The 20,724-nt window shown below is 36.3% G+C and overlaps 1 protein-coding gene across 4 annotated transcripts in view; it reads right to left on the reverse strand.

Annotated features, from left to right (window-relative positions):
- Positions 1–1,765: 1,765 nt before the first annotated feature.
- LOC103113917 (UDP-glucuronosyltransferase 2A2) overlaps positions 1,766–20,724 on the reverse strand; it is a 48,455-nt gene continuing 29,496 nt past the window's right edge. For 2 of the 4 annotated variants that reach the window (XM_007523523.3, XM_007523521.3), the window contains exons 2-6: positions 13,087–13,235; positions 12,089–12,220; positions 10,252–10,339; positions 9,548–9,767; positions 1,766–2,633 (exon numbers count right to left, since the gene is read on the reverse strand). In XM_007523523.3, coding sequence (XP_007523585.1) covers positions 2,354–2,633; positions 9,548–9,767; positions 10,252–10,339; positions 12,089–12,220; positions 13,087–13,235 — 869 coding nt within the window. In that variant the 3' untranslated portion in view covers positions 1,766–2,353. Of the gene's footprint in view, positions 2,634–9,547; positions 9,768–10,251; positions 10,340–12,088; positions 12,221–13,086; positions 13,236–16,758; positions 17,504–20,724 lie in introns of those variants that run through there. The other 2 variants (XM_007523522.3, XM_016188352.2) reach the window with 2 other exon arrangements.

Genomic DNA, 20,724 nt, shown 5'->3' on the forward strand with positions numbered 1-20,724 from the left:
TGTCTCCTTTCTTAAATAAATAAATAAATTTTTAAAAAAAAAAAAAGAGGGAAAGGGTGAAAGAAAGGGAGAGAGAAAGACAGACACTTGCAGCACTGCTTCATCACTTGTAAAGTTTTGTGCCTGCAGATGGGGACAAGGGGCTTGAACCTGGGTCCTTGAGCATTGTAATGTGTGCTCAGCCAAGTGTACCACTACCCAACCCTGAAAGTCGCATTTCTTTTCCAGAGAGAAAGATGAGACTATGATCACAATTGGTGTTTTGAGCCCTTTTGCTTCAGCATTCAAAGAAGACATTACTCTCCTAACTGCAGTGACCTAAAATGGACCAAAAATAAATTGGGCTGTTGACAGGTGAGTATAAGTAGTATACTCCAGTAACTAGTAGACTACTAAGACATATCTTGGCTCTCTAATACCCACTGGCAATGGTAAGTTGACAAATGCAGCACATTATTCAGAAGGGCATGTCAAACTCATTTGGAGAGGGTGAAAATGTGTGCCATTCTGCCGGGGAAAGCACCCTAAACAGAAGAAATGGTGCCAGAGCACAAAGGGTCATGGAAGTCTCATAAACAAGATAGCTAGAAGCTGTCAATATCATAGAAAAAGTTTTGCCAACTGGGTTCTATCTGATGATCTTCAGTAGAAACGTGAAAAAATAAAAAAATAGGGAAGGAAATCAGGTGATCAATCAGAGTTGAATAAAAAGAAAAAGTTTCATTATGTAATGGTAGTTCTGTCTTAGAAGCTGAATGGGTGCCTAAGCATAGGAAGGCCTCCACACCAGGCATGGTTAGCCTCCCTTTTCAATGAATCCTGGTTATTCACTGCATTTTAACCATAGAAAACAAACTGAATTATGGGTAGCTTTTCTCAAAATATGAGAAGGTAACAAAAGTGAAAATGTCAGTATGAACCATACACTTTAAGTCTTTGTATTTAAGTAATACACTTAAACCTTGACAAAAAATTCAGTTTATTTGCATTTCAGTAATGTATATATTTTTAATCGGAAGTAATTTTCAAAATCATTTTGGAGGCAATAATAATTGCAATCATGAGAAAACATAGTAAGCCAGTGCCTATCATTAACCTCTTCAATTTATAAATTAAGTACTGAAATTAAATCTTTTAGTTAAAAGTAACTAAGGCTTTAAAGCTTAAAGAAAACACATTATTTAATTTATTTGTTAAATTAAATTCTATTCAAATACTAATATCTCACCTTAATTGGTATTTTGCATTGATACATACTAAATAAGTTATTGGTCAAGCAGATATATTAATATCTCATGTTAGTGGTAAAATAATTAATAGATAGGTACAAGTTTATAGAAGATATAAAATGAGAAAATAAAATGATTTATATCTCAAGTAAATACTTTTGACTGAAAACTAAGACTGTGTTTAGAGTGATAGTAGATGATGAACATTTTTTATATTAAAAATAATGAATTAATATTTAAAGTTATCATTCCACTGTTAAGAATTTCCTAAAGTCACTAACAATTTTTCTATATTTTCTCTAAAAGTTATCTCTTCATGCTGGCACTCTTCTTCCTTGAAAAATAGATGACTTAGACCCACATCTGTGACCTTGGGAGAACTACTGTAGCTTCCAGTGGAGGGGATAGGTGGTGAGAACAGTGAGGAATTATACCCCTGTTATAATAATTTTACAAGTCAATATTGAGTCACTAATAAAATTAAGATAGATTAAAAAATGATAACTCAGTTGACAACTTTTAGTGGACGTATTCTTAGATTAAAGAGTACATAAGATTATTTTGTTGACTAAAGGCAAGGACAAGATTATTTTTGTGCTTAATGAAAATATTTAGACTTTTTGTAGTGTTATGAGTCATAAGATACTAGTAATTCATACTTTGTTCCCAGAAACATTGGCCAAGCAGGACTTAATTTTATTTGAAAAAAAAAATCATTAAATCTGTATACAAATTTCCTGTAATGATTGCCTGACTTCTGTATTCTAGAGAAAACTGTGATGGCTATTTTTCTGTATTCCCTATATTATCAATTTAACTTGAATTTTGTGTGCTCCATATAGCCAGCATGTTTTCAGTCAGCATATTATCAAAAGGCTAATTTTTTTTTTAAGTGATGGAATTGAATAGTCATTATTGACCTTTCTATGTCATAAAAGTAAGAGGTAAATAAAACTATCTGGGAAAAGACAAGGGAAGAGTGCTATTTGAATACTGTTAGTGATATTTTTGTATCCTAGAACTTATTTGTAGGCTAGAGTCATGGAAAACTTGAAAACTGGATGGAGAGATATTTTCATAAGGCCATTGTGGTAAGAATGGAAAAGACGGCCTATTTAGGCCTTCTATTCCCTCTTCTCCTTTTTTGATATTTTACCAAATTTTTGACAGGAAAACAAACAACACTTTGTGACCAAGAACATAGTAGCTGCCACACAGGCCAGCAGGAACCCAATGACATCCAAAGAGTGGTACTGGACCCAGGTGAGGTCATGGGCAGCTGGCCTCAAGTGTTTGGCTCCTTTGTGGCGCATAACAAACTCAATCCAGAAGACTGCTCGGTCTAGAGGCTTCACTGGCTGATCATGGTGAATCCTTGATAGTCTCATAGCATTCTCTTTGTAACTGATAGAAAAAACAAAACAAACAAACAAATAAACAAAACCCACAGAAGTTAGAGAACATCTGCCAATTTTAGTGGCTAAGCATGTAATTCAGGCTATATATCATAAAGGTGACAAATGTGTTGGAGAAAAATTTGACTTTTGCTGTGACATAAACTTTGTCGGCTGCATAGACTTTTGAAATGGTAAAGGGGAAAATGTGGAAGAAATGTATTCTTTTTTTTTTTTTTTTAGTTTTTATTTATAAAAAGGAAATACTGGCAAAAAACATAGGATAAGAGGGGCATAGCTCCACACAATTTCCACCACCAGCACTCCATATAGTAATGTATTCTTAACAAAACTTAATCAAATATAAATGTAAAAAAAGTGGAGTTTCAACAAATATTCACTAAAGGTTTTATAGAGTCCAGAGAGATAGCTAGCTACTTTAGTGTCTTTTTGCTGTATGAGAATTTTTTGGAACTGTGATAATCACTCTACTACACACATTCTGTGTTGGTAATGTATAGAACATTATCAATGTTGGTATTGTCAAGATTGGATGAAAATATCAGAGTAATTTTCAAAAATAGCAAGAACTTGAGTTGCTATGATAATAGAATCTCTTGCTGAAATTTGAGCCCCAAATCAATGCGATGTCACATTACTGACAATATAGTCCTAATGTCTTCCAAATAAAACATATGTACAGATTTGGAAGACAAATTATACTTTCACTTGATATAAAAAAACATGCTAATATCTAAAATGATTATTTCATATTTGATGGCATACAGACATCTGAGTGCTGTCATGAAACTGGTGTGAATAGTTTAAGTTACTTTGGTTTATATATGCTAATGTAATATTTTATGTTCCTTGATTCTTTCAAGATATAAGAAAATGGAACACAAATACATCCATGTATTAAATCCATATGACAGTTTTGTTCCCAGTTAATTTCAAAAATTTAGGCACAGTGTTAACTTATTTTTTAAAAAATGTTTACTTTATTTATGTTTATTCCCTTTTGTTGCCCTTGTTGTTTTGTAGTTGTAGTTATTACTGTTATTATTGATGTTGTTGTTGGATAAGACAGAGAGAAATGGAGAGAGGAGGGGAAGACAGAGAAGTGGAGAGAAAGAGAGACACCTGCAGACCTGTTTTACCTTCTGTGAAGTGACTTCCCTACAGGTGAGGAGCTGGGGGATCAAGTTGGGATCTTTACACTGGTCTTTGTGCTTTGCACCACTTGCACTTAACCTGCTGCGCTACCGCCCGACTCCCCAGTGTTAACTTATTTTACAATGAAGAATTTTAGGAGACCAGCAGCAGTATAGTTTTCCTGGATCATACACCTGCATTTATCATGTACTTGCCTCAGTTTTGAGCCTGTTTACCACTGTACTGGAGGAAGCCTCAGTGCTGTGCTTTTCTTTTTCCCCTCTGTTTCTCTGTGTTTCTCTGTCTGAAAACCAGTCAGCTTAGGACAATGAATCCCCCACGATAAGTAAAAATAAAGTGAGTTTAGATATTTTCTTAAGAAATTCTAAGATGTTTGTGACTCTGTTTTATGAATTAATAGTTTTCAAAATAGTCATAATTAAGTGAACATTCTATAAAGTGGAGTAGAGTTTTTGAACAACTACAGAAGATGCCCTGATAGTAGAAAGAACCAACTTGTCAGCTATTGAGAATCTTGTAACAGTGCAATATATTAACCATTATAGCTGTCATTTATGATTGAAAAAAATTCAAAACAAACTTTGCTAAGGCTTCTGGCCTTCTACCAAGCTCCTAAATTGATCTTACCTGTAATGTTGTGAAAATAATCACTTCAACAGACTAAGAAAAGTCATTGTGGAACATGAATGAGAAAATGGGGAAAGTGGACAAAAAGGATTGACATTTTAGGAAATACCGAAGCAAATGTTGAATATCTTTCCACTTGGAAATGAACATATTATTCCTCTATTATGGAAAAGCCTGTTTAAGGCATTTGAATAGGCAATTTTGTAATTCACAAAAGCTTCTCCCTAAAAATCCCTGTGTACCTTCTTCCCTACTTAATCAATTTCAGATTTTAATATTGTGAATGGAATGTTTTACTTATCCTTCAAATACTGCCTTTGAATAAAAACTAATTGAATATGAGGTAATTTGGAAGCATATTTAAATAGAAAGCAGCAAACAAAATCCAGACTAAACACTAAAACAGCAAGATAAAACATGATTTCATAAAAATTTAACAACATTGGAGAAATAACATAAAAATTTTAAAGTTAGAATATAGTTGGGAATCATGCATACTTAAAATTAGAGACATTTTAAGTACTATATAAAATGAGAGCTATGATGAGAGCAAAACTCAGACTGCAGTACAAGAAGTGATCACAGACACAGATGAACTGTGCTGTGGGATAAGGAAGAGCTGGGGAGGAGCTGAAAATAACACTTTCACAGGTCAATAAAAAATTAGGAATTACAAGCAATGTGATAGTGAAAAGGCATCGTGTTGAATGAGAGAAGGCAGAAAGAGAAGGACAAATACTGAACGATCTCACTCATGGGTGGAACCTAAGAAGCCAGAACAGCAAGGAAAACATAAGGTGAAACTTGAACTGGATGTGGAATATTGCACCAAATAAAAGGACTCTGGGGAAGGAGGAAAAGGGATGGGATAGGATCAAGGGGTGCTGGGATCCTATTGTATGATGATGGAAAAGGATCTAGATTGAGAGAGAGAGTGTCAGACACCCATTATGGGGAGATAAGAGGTTGTACCTATGTGTCCACAACTGTATTGTAAACAATTAACCCAGGAATAGTGTGTGGGAAGAAAGATTACAAAACCAAGTATTTTTAAATTTTTTTTTAATATTTATATATTCCCTTTTGTTGCCCTTGTTTTTTATTGTTGTAGTTACTATTGTTGTTGTTGGATAGGACAGAGAGAAATGTAGAGGAGGGGAAGACAGAGAAAGGGAGACATAAATACCTGCAGACCTGCTTCACAGCTTGTGAAGCTACTCTCGTGTCGGGAAATTATGAAGAGCCTCACAAAGCATTAAGCCAGCTTCCGGTGCTTCACTCTGCATTTCTGATACTATGGCCTACCTACATAATCATTGTTTTGCCTGAAAGATCCCCACCCATTCCATTTCTTTGACCTATCTTCTGTCTATCCTCAAGACCTTCCCTGCCTATAGGGTAATATTAATTTTACCAGTTAAAACCCTCACAACAGTTGCTAAGGAAGTTCCTACCTTTCCAGCTCCATTTTGCCTTTCTCCGCCCCTTTCCTAGACATTTTCGTTTCCGACTTGCCACTTCTGGGTCTGTCTTTTAAAAGTTGTGGCTCTCTGATCAATAAATATATATTACATTGCCCCGCCACAAGCTTGGTTCATGAGTCATCTCTCCCTCGCATCACTTGAGTGAGTAGGAGGCTGGCTCCAGTCGAGTTCTCTCCAACCCAAAGAGTACGCACCCAGGAAGAGGCACCACTATGCTAGCCCAGCACCCCTGAAGGTGGGGAGCCAGTGGCTCGAACCAGGAACCTTAGGCCAGTCCTTGCTCTTCGCTCCATGTGCGCTTAACCCACTGAGCCTGACTCCCTCAAAACCAAATGCTTAAACAAGTAACAGTTAAGGATATTATTGACACATTCAGGGGATGGTGGCACACCTGGTTAAGTCCACAAATGACCAGGTGCAAAGACCCATGTTCACATCTCCCATTCCCACCTGAAGCAGTGCTGCAGGTGTCTTTCTTTCACTCTCCCTCTCCTTCTTTGCCCTCTTGATTTCTCTATCCAATGTCTATATCCAATAAAATAAATGAAGAAAAAAAAAGAAAAAAGAATATGACATCCAGAGAGGTGTCATTCTCATATAGAGGCACTGATGACTCCAGGCTCTCAGGAAATTATGTATCAGGGAGTTGTTAATGAAAGAAAGTTATATATAATATATTCATTTAGGAAGGAATCAATATTTTTAATAGTCTGATTTAATTTAAACATTGATTCTTTAAAATACAATACATGTGAGGAAAAATAGTGTATAGCTTGAGAAATATAATTTTAAATATATATATATAGAGAGAGATAGATAGATAGATATTATGGAATCAATCCCATATCCTGAGTTCATCTGTTAATAGATAAAAATTAAGATATGTAGCTAATTATTAAAAATGGAGAAAAATAAGGTATAGTATTTATGTGTGGCATTTTTTTTTAATGATTCAAAGTAACAAGGACAGCATTTATTAGCACTTCTACTACCATAGAAGTCAAAAGAATGGCTGTTTTTCCCAGAGGGATAGAGAATGGGAAAGCTATCAAGAGAGGGGGTGGGATATGGAGATTGGGTGGTGGGAATTGTGTGGAGTTGTACCCCTCCTACCCTATGGTTTGTTAATTAATCCTTTCTTAAATAAAATAAAAAATAAAATAAAAATTATAGATAAATAAATAAATAAACTATACTTTAAATGTTAAAAAAAAAAGAATAGCTGTTTTACTTAGTTCAATGTTTTCCTCTTAAGTGGAAAGGTGAACACACCAGGAATTGCACAAAGAAGAGGGCTGAGGTGAAAGGTTACATGAAGACTAGAAGTATCTCTAGCACAAGGTTATTTTTTCACATTAGTATCAAATATTTTTTTAATCCCTGGAATCTCTCAGAAATGTTGACCATAACTTAATGCTTCATCTTATTTATGATAAATTTTCTGTGTATTCTTTCAAATCACTCTTATAGCCTAACAATTTATATTACTAGTCGAACAAACATCTAATTCTAAGACTATATACCATGTTCTTATACCTGAGATATTACCATCCCCAAATGAGTTTACAAATTTATAAATGAATAATATGCATTGAGAAGATAAAAAGTCTGGCTGGTTGAGTGATCCACACCTGCAGGCGCAAAGTTTTGTGAGTGATGGAATAGTGCTGCAGGTGTCTCTCTCTCTCTCTCTCTCTCTCTCTCTCTCTCTCTATATATATATATATATATATGTATATTTATATATATATATATATTTATCCCACTCCCTCTTGATTTCTGGTTGTCTATATCCAATAAACAAATAAAGATAATAAAAAATTTTAAAAGAGAAGATAAAAATCTATTTCATCTATGAATCATTTTGGAATGCTGAAATAAAGGCTTTTAGGACAGTTCTTCTTACTCCCTGTAATAGGTGTCTGCACACCATTGAGAAAGCTATCAGGGGAGGGGGTGGGATATGGAGATTGGGTGGTGGGAATTGTGTGGAATTGTACCCCTCCTACCCTATGGTTTTGTTAATTAATCCTTTCTTAAATAAAAAATAAAAAAGAGAAACCTACTGTATGCCTAGTACACTAGAAAAATGTGGAAATATCCAGACAACATGATTTTCAGGAGTAATTATCACTTGTCTACAAGTCCAAAAGCCCAGGCTCCAAGCCCTGTATCCAAGCTGCTCACTTTCAGCAGATGTTTATACACTTTCTAATGCCCTAGGAGCTATAGTAGGAGTTGTAGTCAGTCTCTCTCTCTCTCTCTCTCTCTCTCTCTCTCATACTTTATTCCATTTGACATGCCTGTTGCTTTGCTAGGAGAAAATGAAAGATCCAGTCAGCTGAAGAACGTCACCAACTTGCACAAGAAGACACTGGTGTACTGTAGCAAATTAAAGGATTCTAGTCTAGGAGGAGATGGGAGTAAATGTGTTGGGGGTCCCAGTGTATAATGGTGGAAAGACTTTTTTTTTCCAAGTAAACTAAAGTTTATTGAAAACAAAATGTGTTAGTGCATGAGAGAGAAACAGAGAGAGGGAGAAGGAAAGGGAGACGGAGAGGAAGAGGAATTCATTCACTTACTTTCTTGTTGGTCACATAGTATTTCTCAGAAAGAGAGCAAGCCGCCCAAAAGTTCACCAGTTTTTTTTTAAATTTTTTTTTCTGATTTGTATCTTTTTTAAATTTACTTTTTATTTAAGAAAGGAAAAATTAGCAAAACCATAGGTAGGAGTGCAGAGACTTTTTTTTTTTGGTGATTAGAATGGTGGGCAGACACCTATTTCAGGGAGTAAGAAGTATTTATGTGTGATGATCAATGTAGTTTGTTGATGCACTTCGATTAGTTTGTACATAAAACATAAATTTTTTATTAAGTTTAAAAATTCACACATAATACAATTCAATATATAAAATTATATAGATTATATAATTATATAATTGTATAAAATATTAGCAGTTCTTTAGCTCTCTTTCCCTACATTTGCACATATTCCTGTGAATATATTGCTCTTAATGTTAATGATGACTTTTTAATTACTGACAGTGGGTGAACTATCACTTGCCTTTCTGTACTTACTGAATGCTTATGGCTAAAATATTATGTAAACATGCATACAAATTATGAAGGAAAAATAAATGAAAATTCATTTAAATTATTATTCACTTTGAAAAAATGTTGATAGCATATTTGAAATTACTCTTCCAGTATCAACAACTAAATAGTTTGGAAAATGAAATGGTAAAAAGTATTTTTTTGTTAGTCATGCTGTAATTGCATTTTAGAATGAACTCCTTGTAATAAGCCAATTACAAAGGTATGGAACACTGGATATTTTTAAATATGATGAGTGACACTATCAATTATAAGATCTTGAAAGCTGTAGTACTGCTCAGCTGTTAAAAATGATAAAGTTGGGGCTGGGTGGTAGTGCACCTGGTTGTGTGTACTTATTATAGTGTACAAGGACTTGAGTTCAAACCCCTGGCCCCCACCTGCAGAGAGGAAGCATCATGAGCAGCATTGTAGGTGTTTTTGTCTATCTATCTCCCCTTTTTTTTTTTCTCAATTTCTCCATCTCTATCCAAAATAGATAAACAAAATATTTCAGTGAAAAAAAAAAATCAGTAGAACTTACGAAGGTTCATTAATGACCGTTCTCAAGGCATTGAGCAAGTCTGCACTTGTCATTGTGTTTATGTTCACCTCCACAGCTGCTCCTTTAGCCTTCATGTGAGCAATGTTATCAGGCTGGTCAGCAAACATGGGAACTCCCACCATAGGAACTCCATGATAAATAGCTTCATAAATTCCATTCGTTCCACCATGAGTAATGAATGCTTTTGCTTTGGGATGACCTAATTTAGGGATTGAGTGAGAAGTGGTTGAGGATTTTGCTATAACACATCAGCAGAATTTCTGGGAAAAGTGAGGAAAATATGGAACAATTCTAGAAGACAGTGTTTTCTATGTAAGTTCAGCACATGGGGGCATGATTAGCTCAGACAACCATGATTCCACATAGAGGAAGACTTAGTCTCCTTCATTTTATGGAAGACTTTACTGAGAATTTCATAACAGACTGACTCTTAAAATTATGAGTTATAATATAGTTGAAATTATAAAGTTGAAATTATAAAAATCTTAGCTGAAGATTTTCTTTTGTGAACAGGTAGAAAATACACATGGATATATAAAATCAATGGTTAGTTCTTTATATCTACTGTAAAAATAGGGGGTAAAGAGTTAAAAAACAAATAACTAAATAGTTATGGAATTCACTTGTTATTAAACAGTCACTTAACTTTTCCTTTATTCAAAGTACGTTTTTCCCCATGTTACCTAGGAGATCATTCTGGGGTATCCAATCATATAGTCGTGTATTGGCTCCTAGTGTATCTGGTTTCTTTCCTTTGTATCTCCATAATACCTGTGAAAGGCAATGTTTTAATTTTGTAAGTAAACAAAGCTGCAGTATTTTAAAGACTATCTAGCTACAAAAGAATTGTGTAGCCCTCTTTATTTTAAATTAGAGTGGTGAAAAAATTAGGTAGTAGTTTTCAAACATTGAAAGACAAAGTGGCATATCCCTTTTTGAAAGAACATATAAGAATAGTCTATTACATAGTATTATCACTGGATAATCTTACTTATAAATGGAACTTAAACAAGGAGAGAAAGAGAAAACCACTAGTACAACTTGGATGGAGTGTAGTGTATTGCACCAAGACAAAGAATTCTGGGGATGGCCAGGAAGGATTGGTAGATAATGGATTGCGGTCCAGGTGCATGATTTTGGAAAAAGACAAAGGTTGGTTGTGAGAGTGTTACTATCATAGGGAGATGAGAAATTGTACCCATGTGTCAACAACTGTACTGTAAACTAATAATCTCTCAGTAAAATAAAAATTATTCAATTAAGAAAGATTATATTTTTACTTTAAAACCAATCATATTTTTTAGTCTAATAAAACGTAAAGGGCTAAAGTTTCTTCCTCTCTCTCTTTATTCTTTTCTTTCTATCTTTCCCAGAACTTTACTAGAACTTTATCCCTGTGAGATTTCACCACACCTGATACTCTTTTCTTTTTCTTTCTTTTTTTTTCCCCCCAAGATTATCACGAATCCACTGCTCCTGGAGGCTATTTTTTCCTTTTGTTGCCCTTGTTTATCTTTATTGTTGTGATTGTTATTGTTGTCATTGTTGTTGGATAGGACAGAGAGAAATTGAGAGAGGAGGGGAAGACAGAGAGGGGGAGAGAAAGACACCTGCAGATCTGCTTCACCACTTGTGAAGCGACCCCCCTGCAGGTGGGGAGCCCAGGGCTCTAACCAGGATCTTTAAGCTTGTCCTTGATCTTTGCACCATGTGCTCTTAACCAGTTGCGCTACCGCCCGTCTCCCCTCCCCATCCCCATAGACTTTTTTTCTTTCTTTTTTTAAGAGATTTATTTATATTTTATTATTTTTACTTATTGGATAAAGAAAGCCAGAAATAGAGAGAGAAGTGGGTGATAGAGAGACAGAGAGACACCCACAACATTGCCTCACCATAGCAAAGCTTTCCCTCTGCAGGTGGGGACCGAAGGTTCGAACTTGGGTCATTGAGCATTGTAACATGTGTGCTCAACCAGCACCTCCTTTTTCTTATTCCTTTTTACCAGATAGACAGTAAGAAACAGAGAGGTAGGGAGAGGAGAAACAATGCAGAACTCTCCACTGCTCATGAAGTTTTCCTTTTGCATGGTTCCCATGTGGTGGTGGGAACTCAGACTTGGTTCATCATGCATACTAAAGTGTACACTCGACCAGGTGAACTATCTCCTAACCTCTGACATATATTCTTGAGCATGATTCCTCTCTGTATAATGTTTCTCTTTTCCTGATCCTTAGAGGTAATGTATTTGAGAATTCTATGGAAACAGTAAGTGCAGGCCATAAGATCACAAGTACCAATAGTACATTGTCATTAGGATCTTAACATTTTCAACTCTAGTTGAACATAAAGCAATTTCATAAAACATGTATTTCTATAGTAATGCAAATTTCCAATGTACCCAAATACATAAAGTTTTGAGAAATTTTACTGAAAGGTGCAAGATAATGATCCATGTATAACAAGTTTCAATTTTGATTACAGTTGCTAAAGTAGCAACTCACTAATAAAGGCTGTACTAACCTTTTGTGGAATCTGGGAGAGGGCAGAGGCAATGAGATTAGCTTTTTCATCTGTTAGGTTGGTGACCATGGATCCCAGAGAAAATACCACAACACCATCATCACCTGAACTTTGGACAAATTCTTCCATTTCCTGAAAAAGAAATAGTTAACTAACAGAAATGTAGAATTTCTAAGGAAAAAGAAGAGTTTATTCTTGTCTAAAATCAGGCAATCATGAGAAGTATCAGTGACATTGTTTGATAATTCCATTCTTTCCTATTAAGAATCACCCTGTTTCTTTAAGAGAAAACATATTTCAAAAAGCAATCATTTAGAATCCAACCTGGGTACCCATGTGCCAACAACTATACTATAAACCATTAACTCCCTTAACTATAAATAAATAAATTAAATTAAAAGTGAATAAATTTAAATTTTTTTTAGAAAAATGGAAAGCATTTGATAAGGCTTGTTAGATAGTGGTGACCTTATAGAGACAGGAAACAACTTTTTAAATGACAATAATGAAGTTGTTTTCTTTCTCTGTAAAGATCAAGCCTTATTAGATATCATGCATTCCATCAATAGTTACTTTATTCTGACAAAAGACAAGGAAGACTACAATAGTCTCCTTGGTAATTTCTTAGATTCCACCCTACTTCAGTTCAATATTTACAATAATGATACTCTGATATTTTTTGATAGCTCACTTGAATTACTTTATACTTCAAAGATAGGAATATTGGCAGCTGAACTGGTGGCTCACAAGAGAGAACACAACTTGCATGATGAGGTCCCAGGTTTCATTTCTGGTACCAGATATGCTGGAGCAGAGTGGTGTTCTGGTCTCTCTCTCTCTTAAATTAATAAATAAGAAAAAAGTAATACAAAAAAACTGCAATATCTAGCAGCACTTTTTTCTCATTGAGGTTATAAATTTTAAAGGAAAACCAGAATTAAAAATTTTTTTTTTTATTACCAACAGGAACATAACATCACCCATTGCAAGAGACCTACCTTAGGCAATGGTTTAGCAGGTTTGCAATGCAATCCTCCCACAAATTCAAAATTAGGTAAGTATGGACGGGGAAATTCAAAATCCCAGTATGTCCGAATTAGCCAAATTTCTGCTTTCCCCATAGTTTCACACAGTGTAGTGGGCCTTCCTAGAGAAAATAAAGTTGCGTAGAGAGTATTCAAATATATATTTTCTATGAAAAAAAATGTTAACGCTGGATCTCTGATGAGCAATTAAGGAAAAAACCCAACAACTAAGCCCTTTGGGTTACTAATCACACCTTGATGTGTATAAGAGGGAAAACTGGATCAACAAAAAAGAAGTGAGAGAGAATGACAAGGTAGTTAAAAAAAACTGGTTACATGTAAGTGTCTTTGCACAAAGATAAAGTCAATAAAAATATCACCAGAACCCCGAGTACTGATAAATTTAATACTCATAGTTTCTCTCCATTAAACGTCTAATACTAGCTACAGCAGCACCACATCACTTCTAAATGTCTTCTTTTTGAAATGTCTGTCTTTCAAGTTTACAATCTTTGGTTCACTTCTTGTTGAAGAAACTTACAATGTAAGTGTACTTTAGCCTCCCAATTGCTACAATTGACTTACCCTTGTTTTCTCAACAGGAATTCCCTGAGTAATTTATAGCCATTGCAATCCCCTTTGGAATTAGAAGTAAACAAGTGCATGTCATCACGATTACACAATTATTTTATTACTACTTTTGAATTTTCATAAAGAACATTGTCTATGTATTAATTTTAGTAGATTTGTGAAGGACAACTAGATGCAAATGGCAGAGCCAATCATATTTACATTTTAAAAAGTACATTTAAATGTTCTGCAAGGCAGAAGAAATCACTTTCCAAATAGAGAGACTCCTTACAGAATGTGAGATCTTTTTAAGCCATATATCAGCTAAAAGGTTAATAACCAAAGTATACAAAGAACTCACTAAACTCAGCAACAACAAAAAATATTTCATGTCTGAGACTCAGAAGTCCCAGGTTCAAGCCCCAGCAACACTATGAGCTAAAGTTGAGCAGTGCTCTCACCTCTCCCTCTCTCTCATTAAAAAAGGAATGTGCACATCTCTTTTTGAATCATCACCTTTATAGCAGTATTGATGGTGAGCCTTGGAATAATTGTCATCGTGCACAGATCCATTGACCTCAGTGACTTTTTCTTCTGGAGTAGCAATGATCACCAATAGCATTTTACTGATGATTTTTTTTCATGCTAATTTTGTTTGAACTGAATGAGAATTCACAGAGAATAAGATAAGCAGCAGGAAGGCGAAGTACTGAGGCAACATGGAGTCATTACAGATGGCCAATTTAATCTTCAACACTTGAAAGTAACTATTTAATAAACCCTGTTATCTCTGGGAGGACTGGATCTTCTGTTTAAGTGTCTTGAGCATTGATTTTTACAAACAAGCAAAATCTAGCTTATCTTTAAAAAAATGTGAGAAACATAATACATGAAACTTTTGGAATCATTTAAAATAATTAGATTTATTTTAACAGCAGGTTTCAAGTCCCAGAAAAATTTAGGGGAAGCTAGAGATATTTCCCATATACTCTGGTCCTCAGAGACTCTGTTTACAGCATCTTTACAAATAAAGAATTAGTATTTGTAATGCATGTACTTAACCAGATGCACCACTGCCTGGTCCCAGCAATTATTTGTTAAAATTGAATGAAAAACCTAACCACCTCCATAAATCCATAATTTATACTTTACCCTTAATCAGTGACATTCTCAATTCCATGGATTTAGACAGATGTCTATTGGCATGTATTTTTAGAATATTATAGGATCGGACAATCTTTTATTGTCCTAAAAGTTTTTTGTGTTTTGTATTATATTTATCCCTTTCACCCATTCCAGTCTTACTGATCACTATTTTTATTTTTGTTTGTTTTGTCTTGTGATTTCCCCCCCTGAAGGTGGAGACTGGGGGCTTGAACCCTAGTCCCTGTGTACTGTAACATGTGCTCTCACTCAGCTCCCTAGAAATACTGCCTTTTTTCTATAATCTCTATGTCTAGTTTTAAAATTTGCAGAAGCAATGGGCTTATAGAATAAGTTAGGAAATATTCCTTCTGTTCTTCTTCACTCTGGAGGTGACTGCAGGAAATTGGTATAGACAAAGACAGAGGGACAAACAGAAAGGTAACACAACACCAAAATTTCCTCCAGTGTGGTAGAGGCTAGGCTCTATCCTGGGTCACGTACATGATAAAGCAGACAAGTAAGCTATCATGACAGTACTACACATAAAAATCAGTCTCACTGTTAATATAAGTGAGGTTTCAGTTTATTTACATTGATCAATATGATTGTCTTACTTCTACAAATATCACACTCTCTTTACCAGAGAGGCCAGACTTTCTTCACTATGAAAATTCAGTACTATATTTATTTGTGATATCCTATAATTGACAAAAAAATGTACCTTCTATTGGGATCAACATTAATTAATATGTTTCAAATTTTTAAAAACCTATTAAACATCAAGGTATATTACAAAATGGCTAGAGTGACAATGGCAAAATATTTCTTGCTTATTTCCAATCAGCTATCAATAAGAAGTCATTGATAGGTCTTATAGGACTTTATCTGGAAGTTAAAACTTTTAAATATATTATTTCATTTTTTTTCAACTTTATTCATTTCTTTTGGTATCATCATGCCCTCACACATTAAGAAGTCATTGATAGGTCTTATAGGACTTTATCTGGAAGTTAAAACTTTTAAATATATTATTTCATTTTTTTTCAACTTTATTCATTTCTTTTGGTATCATCATGCCCTCACACATGTGTAATTTCACTGTGCTAACTTTTGTTTTTTATTCAGACAGAAATGGAGACCAGAGCATCCCCAAGGGGTGTGGTACTCCCTTGTGTTGCTGAGGCTTAATAGGCTGCACAGTTGTGAAGGCAGGAAATCTACTAGGTAAGATATCTCTCTGGCCTCAGACTTTTCTTAAACTTTCTAGAATTCTTTTGTTGTTGTTGTTGTTGTTGCCTCCAGGGTTATTGCTGGGGCTTGGTGCCTGCACTATGAATCCACTGCTTATGGAGACCATTTTTCCCATTTTGTTGCCCTTGTTGTTGTTAATGTTGCCATTGCTGTTGTTGTTGGATAGGACAGAGAGAAATCGAGAGAGGAGGGGAAGACAGAGAGGGAGAGAGAAATATAGACACCTACAGACCTGCTTCACTGCCTGTGAAGTGACCCCCTTGCAGATGGGGAGCTGGGGGCTCCAACTTGGATCTTAATGCCGGTCCTTGCACTTCACTCCATGTGTGCTTAACCCGCTGTTCTACTGCCCGGCCCCAGGATTCTTTTTTTATAATATTTTATTGATTTATTCATTTATTAGATAATAACAGAGAGACACTGAGAAGAAAGATGAAGGGAAAGTGAGAGTGAGAGTGAGAGAGAGGGGAAGAAAAAGAGAGAGAGAGAGAGAGAGAGAGAGAGAGAGATTTGCAACATTGCTATACTGCTTGTGAAGCTTCCCCTGGTAGGTAGGGAGTGGGGGCTTGAACCCAGGTCCTTGCATAGTCATATGTGTACCACTGAGTACACCACACGTGACCCTTTTTCTAGGATTCTTTCGATAATTACATTAAAACAAAAAGCAGAGAATCTTACCTAACACTTTGCTGTACAACTGGTCCCAAACAGGTATGTCATATTGTGGAATCCAGAAGTCAAACAAAATATAAAATATTACATTTTTTACCCTTTCCAGAAAGGTCATTCTGTCTGTTAGCCCACCCATAGACACAGGCACATAGGAGGGTGGAAGTGGAACTCTTCCACAGTGTTTCTCCATGGTGTCACCCACTGAAATCCTTAGTGTATACACAAAAGGGATTGACAGTAACTCAGCTATCAGCTCTCCACAGGGAATCACAGGGTCTATAACCATTACATCATAGTTAGTTTCCTGTAGTTTCTTCATGATTGCCTGATTGTAGATCGCATTCTCACACTGAAATTTCAGTTGTTCGGTCACATTAAGCAAGAATTCTTGCAGCTTCATTGCAGACTGCCATTTTGATAGTTTTGGCAAGGTGTTAGTAGCTAGATCTAAAAAATTATTCATTTCATTCAGAGCTTTCTCTTCATCATATGGTCCTGGGATCACCTGGAAGTTGAGTGTGGAAGTCTTCGGGTTGTCAACCAAAAAAGTTACTGAGGAAATCAGCACAGTCACTTCATGGCCCCTTTCTGCTAATCTTTCCAGAATAATCCTTAAATTGAGCCAATGGCTCATGTCACAGGGCCACACCAGAACCTTCCCACAGAATCCACAGTTAGTGCAGCAAAGATGAAGCAACAGAATTGTCAAAATCAACTTTTCAAACGCCATTACAGCAGCTTCTTCCTGCTCGGCTCTCTAAAAATTGATTGCCTGGCACAGAAGGGAAGTAACAATCTTGACAGAGACAAGGTTAAAAATTAATTTCTAGAGTTAAGAACACTCCTATATGTGTTCTTTAATAAAACTATTTTGGTATATGCACAGGATCTGACTTATAAAGAAAAATAAAATGCAATGGATTAAAACATATTAGGATAATGGGACTTCAGACAAGAATAGAAAACTAGTGAAGAATTCCAGAGGTGTGGCTATGGAGTAGCAGCAGCAGAGTTTTGCTCTCCCCAATCAATTAGGAAAAGCAGAGAATCATCTAATAACGTAACAAATTAAGATCAGGATCACATCAGTAACCCACTAAGTAACCCACTAAGCCAGGGTTGAGTGCAAACACGTGTGGCTCGTGGACAGAGAGGGCTTAAAGAGACAGTCCTGGGGCTAAAAGCCCATACTCAGGAGCAGCTGGTACCAGTCAAGCAGTTTGCCTGTTGATGCACCACCTCTGGTCTGAGTTTTTTCAACAAAAAGACTATTGAAGAGGAGGAGAAAATAATCTAAAACTCACCAATTTACAACTGTGAGTTTCCATTGCTGTTGCCCTTCAGAGTCTGGAACAGTAGCAGGGAAACCCTATTCTGACATTGGGGGGCACAGGACTGGCCAGGTGACTCAGGAGTAAATCTACCCTCTCAGTGATCCAGAGGTGTGCCTATATAGTAGAAGTCTTTTCAAATTGTTCTCCTGATAAAATAGGAAACACAGTGAATAATGGCCTCAGAACTCACCAAATACAATCAGTATTTATTTATCACAGGGCCCTAGAATGCTGCTCCACTCTGTATGGTGGTGGAGCAGATTAGGCCCATGACTTTTGACCCTTGGGAGTAGAAGTCTCTTTGTATAATCATTGCACTATCTATTTATTCTCCATTCTGTTTTATCTCTTGTACATGAGTGAGTGATTAAGCTAATACATCTACTTATAGTTTAAAAGCCCTCAGCTTGCCAAGCCTGCAGGGAAGATAAATAACATACAAATCACAAACAACATAAGAAAGTTATTGACAGCCACTGTACTTCACCTCAGGGAATGAGATAAAATTGAAACAACTGTTAAGATTTGCAATTGTGAATTCTGAAGTAGCTTACTTAAAGGCAAGTCAGTCCAGACAAAGTATGATCAGTAGATTGAAAAGTAGTGAGAGCGTGACCCCTCAAGACTGTAGAAGCTGTACTCAGCATAAGTAGGTGTCATCTTGCTGTTCCAACCATCCATTTCTCTCTTCAATTTTAACACAAGATACCCTACCAAAAGCAGCTGTCTCAACATTAGATTATTAGCTCCACCCATTCCTGAAGCACACTAATGGCCAAAGGGATACATGAATCAACTGAATAGAAACCACCTCACGGAGGGAGGAGGAAGATGGCGGACTGAGAAGCTGTAACAGCGAGTGCTCTGATCGCATCGTCGGCAACGGTAGGATTTTCTGCCTTTAGCAGGCCAGTCAATAAGGGGTGACACCAAAGAGGTAATTATAATTTAATTTGGGTTAAGAATTAGAGTAAAGGTGACACGGACTAGCGGGGCTCCAGACTTCCCAGGCGGCGCCGGGCAAGGCGAGAGTGCCAGGCATTGTCCTCCACCTGGGAAGGCGGCTCCTCTGCCGGTTGCAGAGCGCGGCGGGCAGAGGACCCGGAGACAGCACTTTAGCTCGGGGGATTTCTCTTGGGAGTCTCCCGGGTCCACCGCGACCCTGAGGGCGGATCCAAAGACTTCTTGAGTATAGCTCTCATTGGATCAAAGGACTTGGAGCTAGTTTTCATTTTCGAGAAATCCTTTAAAAAAGTCTGGAGGGGGGGGTTTCCCGGAAGATGGCGGATGGAGAAGCTGCTAGCCTCTGAGCTCCAAACACACTCCCCTGGAGACAATAGGATTTTCTGCCTTTAGCAGGCCAGCCAATAAGGTGTACTTAGACACCAAGGAGGTGACTATAACTAAATTTGGGTTAAGAATTAGAGTAGGGAAAAAAAATCTTTTCTCTTCCTTTTAATTTTCAAGCATACATCCTTCCCCCCGCCGCCCCCCCCCCATAAGCAGTCCCTGGGACCAGCTCCTAGCAGGATATCCCATACCACCAAACAGGGTGTTTTTTTTTTTTTTTTTTGAATTCACTGATACACATTTGGGAAGTTCCTTGCATTGCTCTTTAATTACAACTCTTCTTCTTATCTTCTCCCTTTTCTCTCTCTTATCTCTCTCTCTCTTTTTTTTTTTAATCTTGTCATACACTTCTGTCTTCTTTGCCTTTCTGAATTGGTGAATTACTTTGGGGAAGAAATCTGACTCAGAGTGGACTCTCTATGTGTGTATCTCTGCTCTAGTTCCCTTTCCCCTCTTGTTACCCCTAGAATATACACTGGATAGTAGATTTGCATAACTGTCTATTCTTGCTATCCTCTCTTTCTTTTCTCTTTCTTCACTGGGAATTGGTTAATATTTTATCACGGACTGGAGAAATTGTTTGGCTAACTGGTAACGATTAAACTACTTCAATACTTACTTCAGTTGCTACTGTAATTCCAGAGGTTGGTGAGTGCAATTGTCATAAAGGTATTTAGTACAGTGTTACTTGTACTCAAGACACAACAACTGAGGAACAACAGAGCATAAAAAAGAAGAAACACATAAATAAAAAAATGGGTAGATTAAAAAAAATAAAACTGCTACCCCAATGAATGAAGACAAGAGCCCAGAAGAAACTACAAATCAGTCAGAAGTAACCATAGATAAGAAAAGTATGCAAGCAATAATAAACTTATTAATCACAGAAATGAAAACAACATTGGAGGAAAGGAATGGCAGTAATCGGGAAACAACAGTTGAGACCCCCAAGGAAAATACTGATTATCTTGAGGCAATTAGAGAACTGAAAGCTGAAATAGCTGTAATGAAGAAAGAAGCTGAGGCAAGGGAAAGCAGACTAACAGAAGCAGAAAACAGAATTAGTCAGACAGAGGATGAGTTAGAGAAAACTAAGAAAGAGGTGAAAGAGCTTAAAAAGAGATTGAGAGACACTGAAAACAACAACAGAGACATATGGGATGATCTCAAAAGAAGTAACATTCGTATAATTGGCCTGCCAGAGGAAGAAAGAGAGGAAGGGGAAGCAAACATTCTAGAGGAAATAATAGAAGAAAACTTCCCAGACCTGAATAACAGAAAGGATATC

This window comes from Erinaceus europaeus, chromosome 3, assembly GCF_950295315.1.
Source record: "Erinaceus europaeus chromosome 3, mEriEur2.1, whole genome shotgun sequence".
In the NCBI taxonomy this organism is placed as follows: Eukaryota; Metazoa; Chordata; class Mammalia; order Eulipotyphla; family Erinaceidae; genus Erinaceus; species Erinaceus europaeus.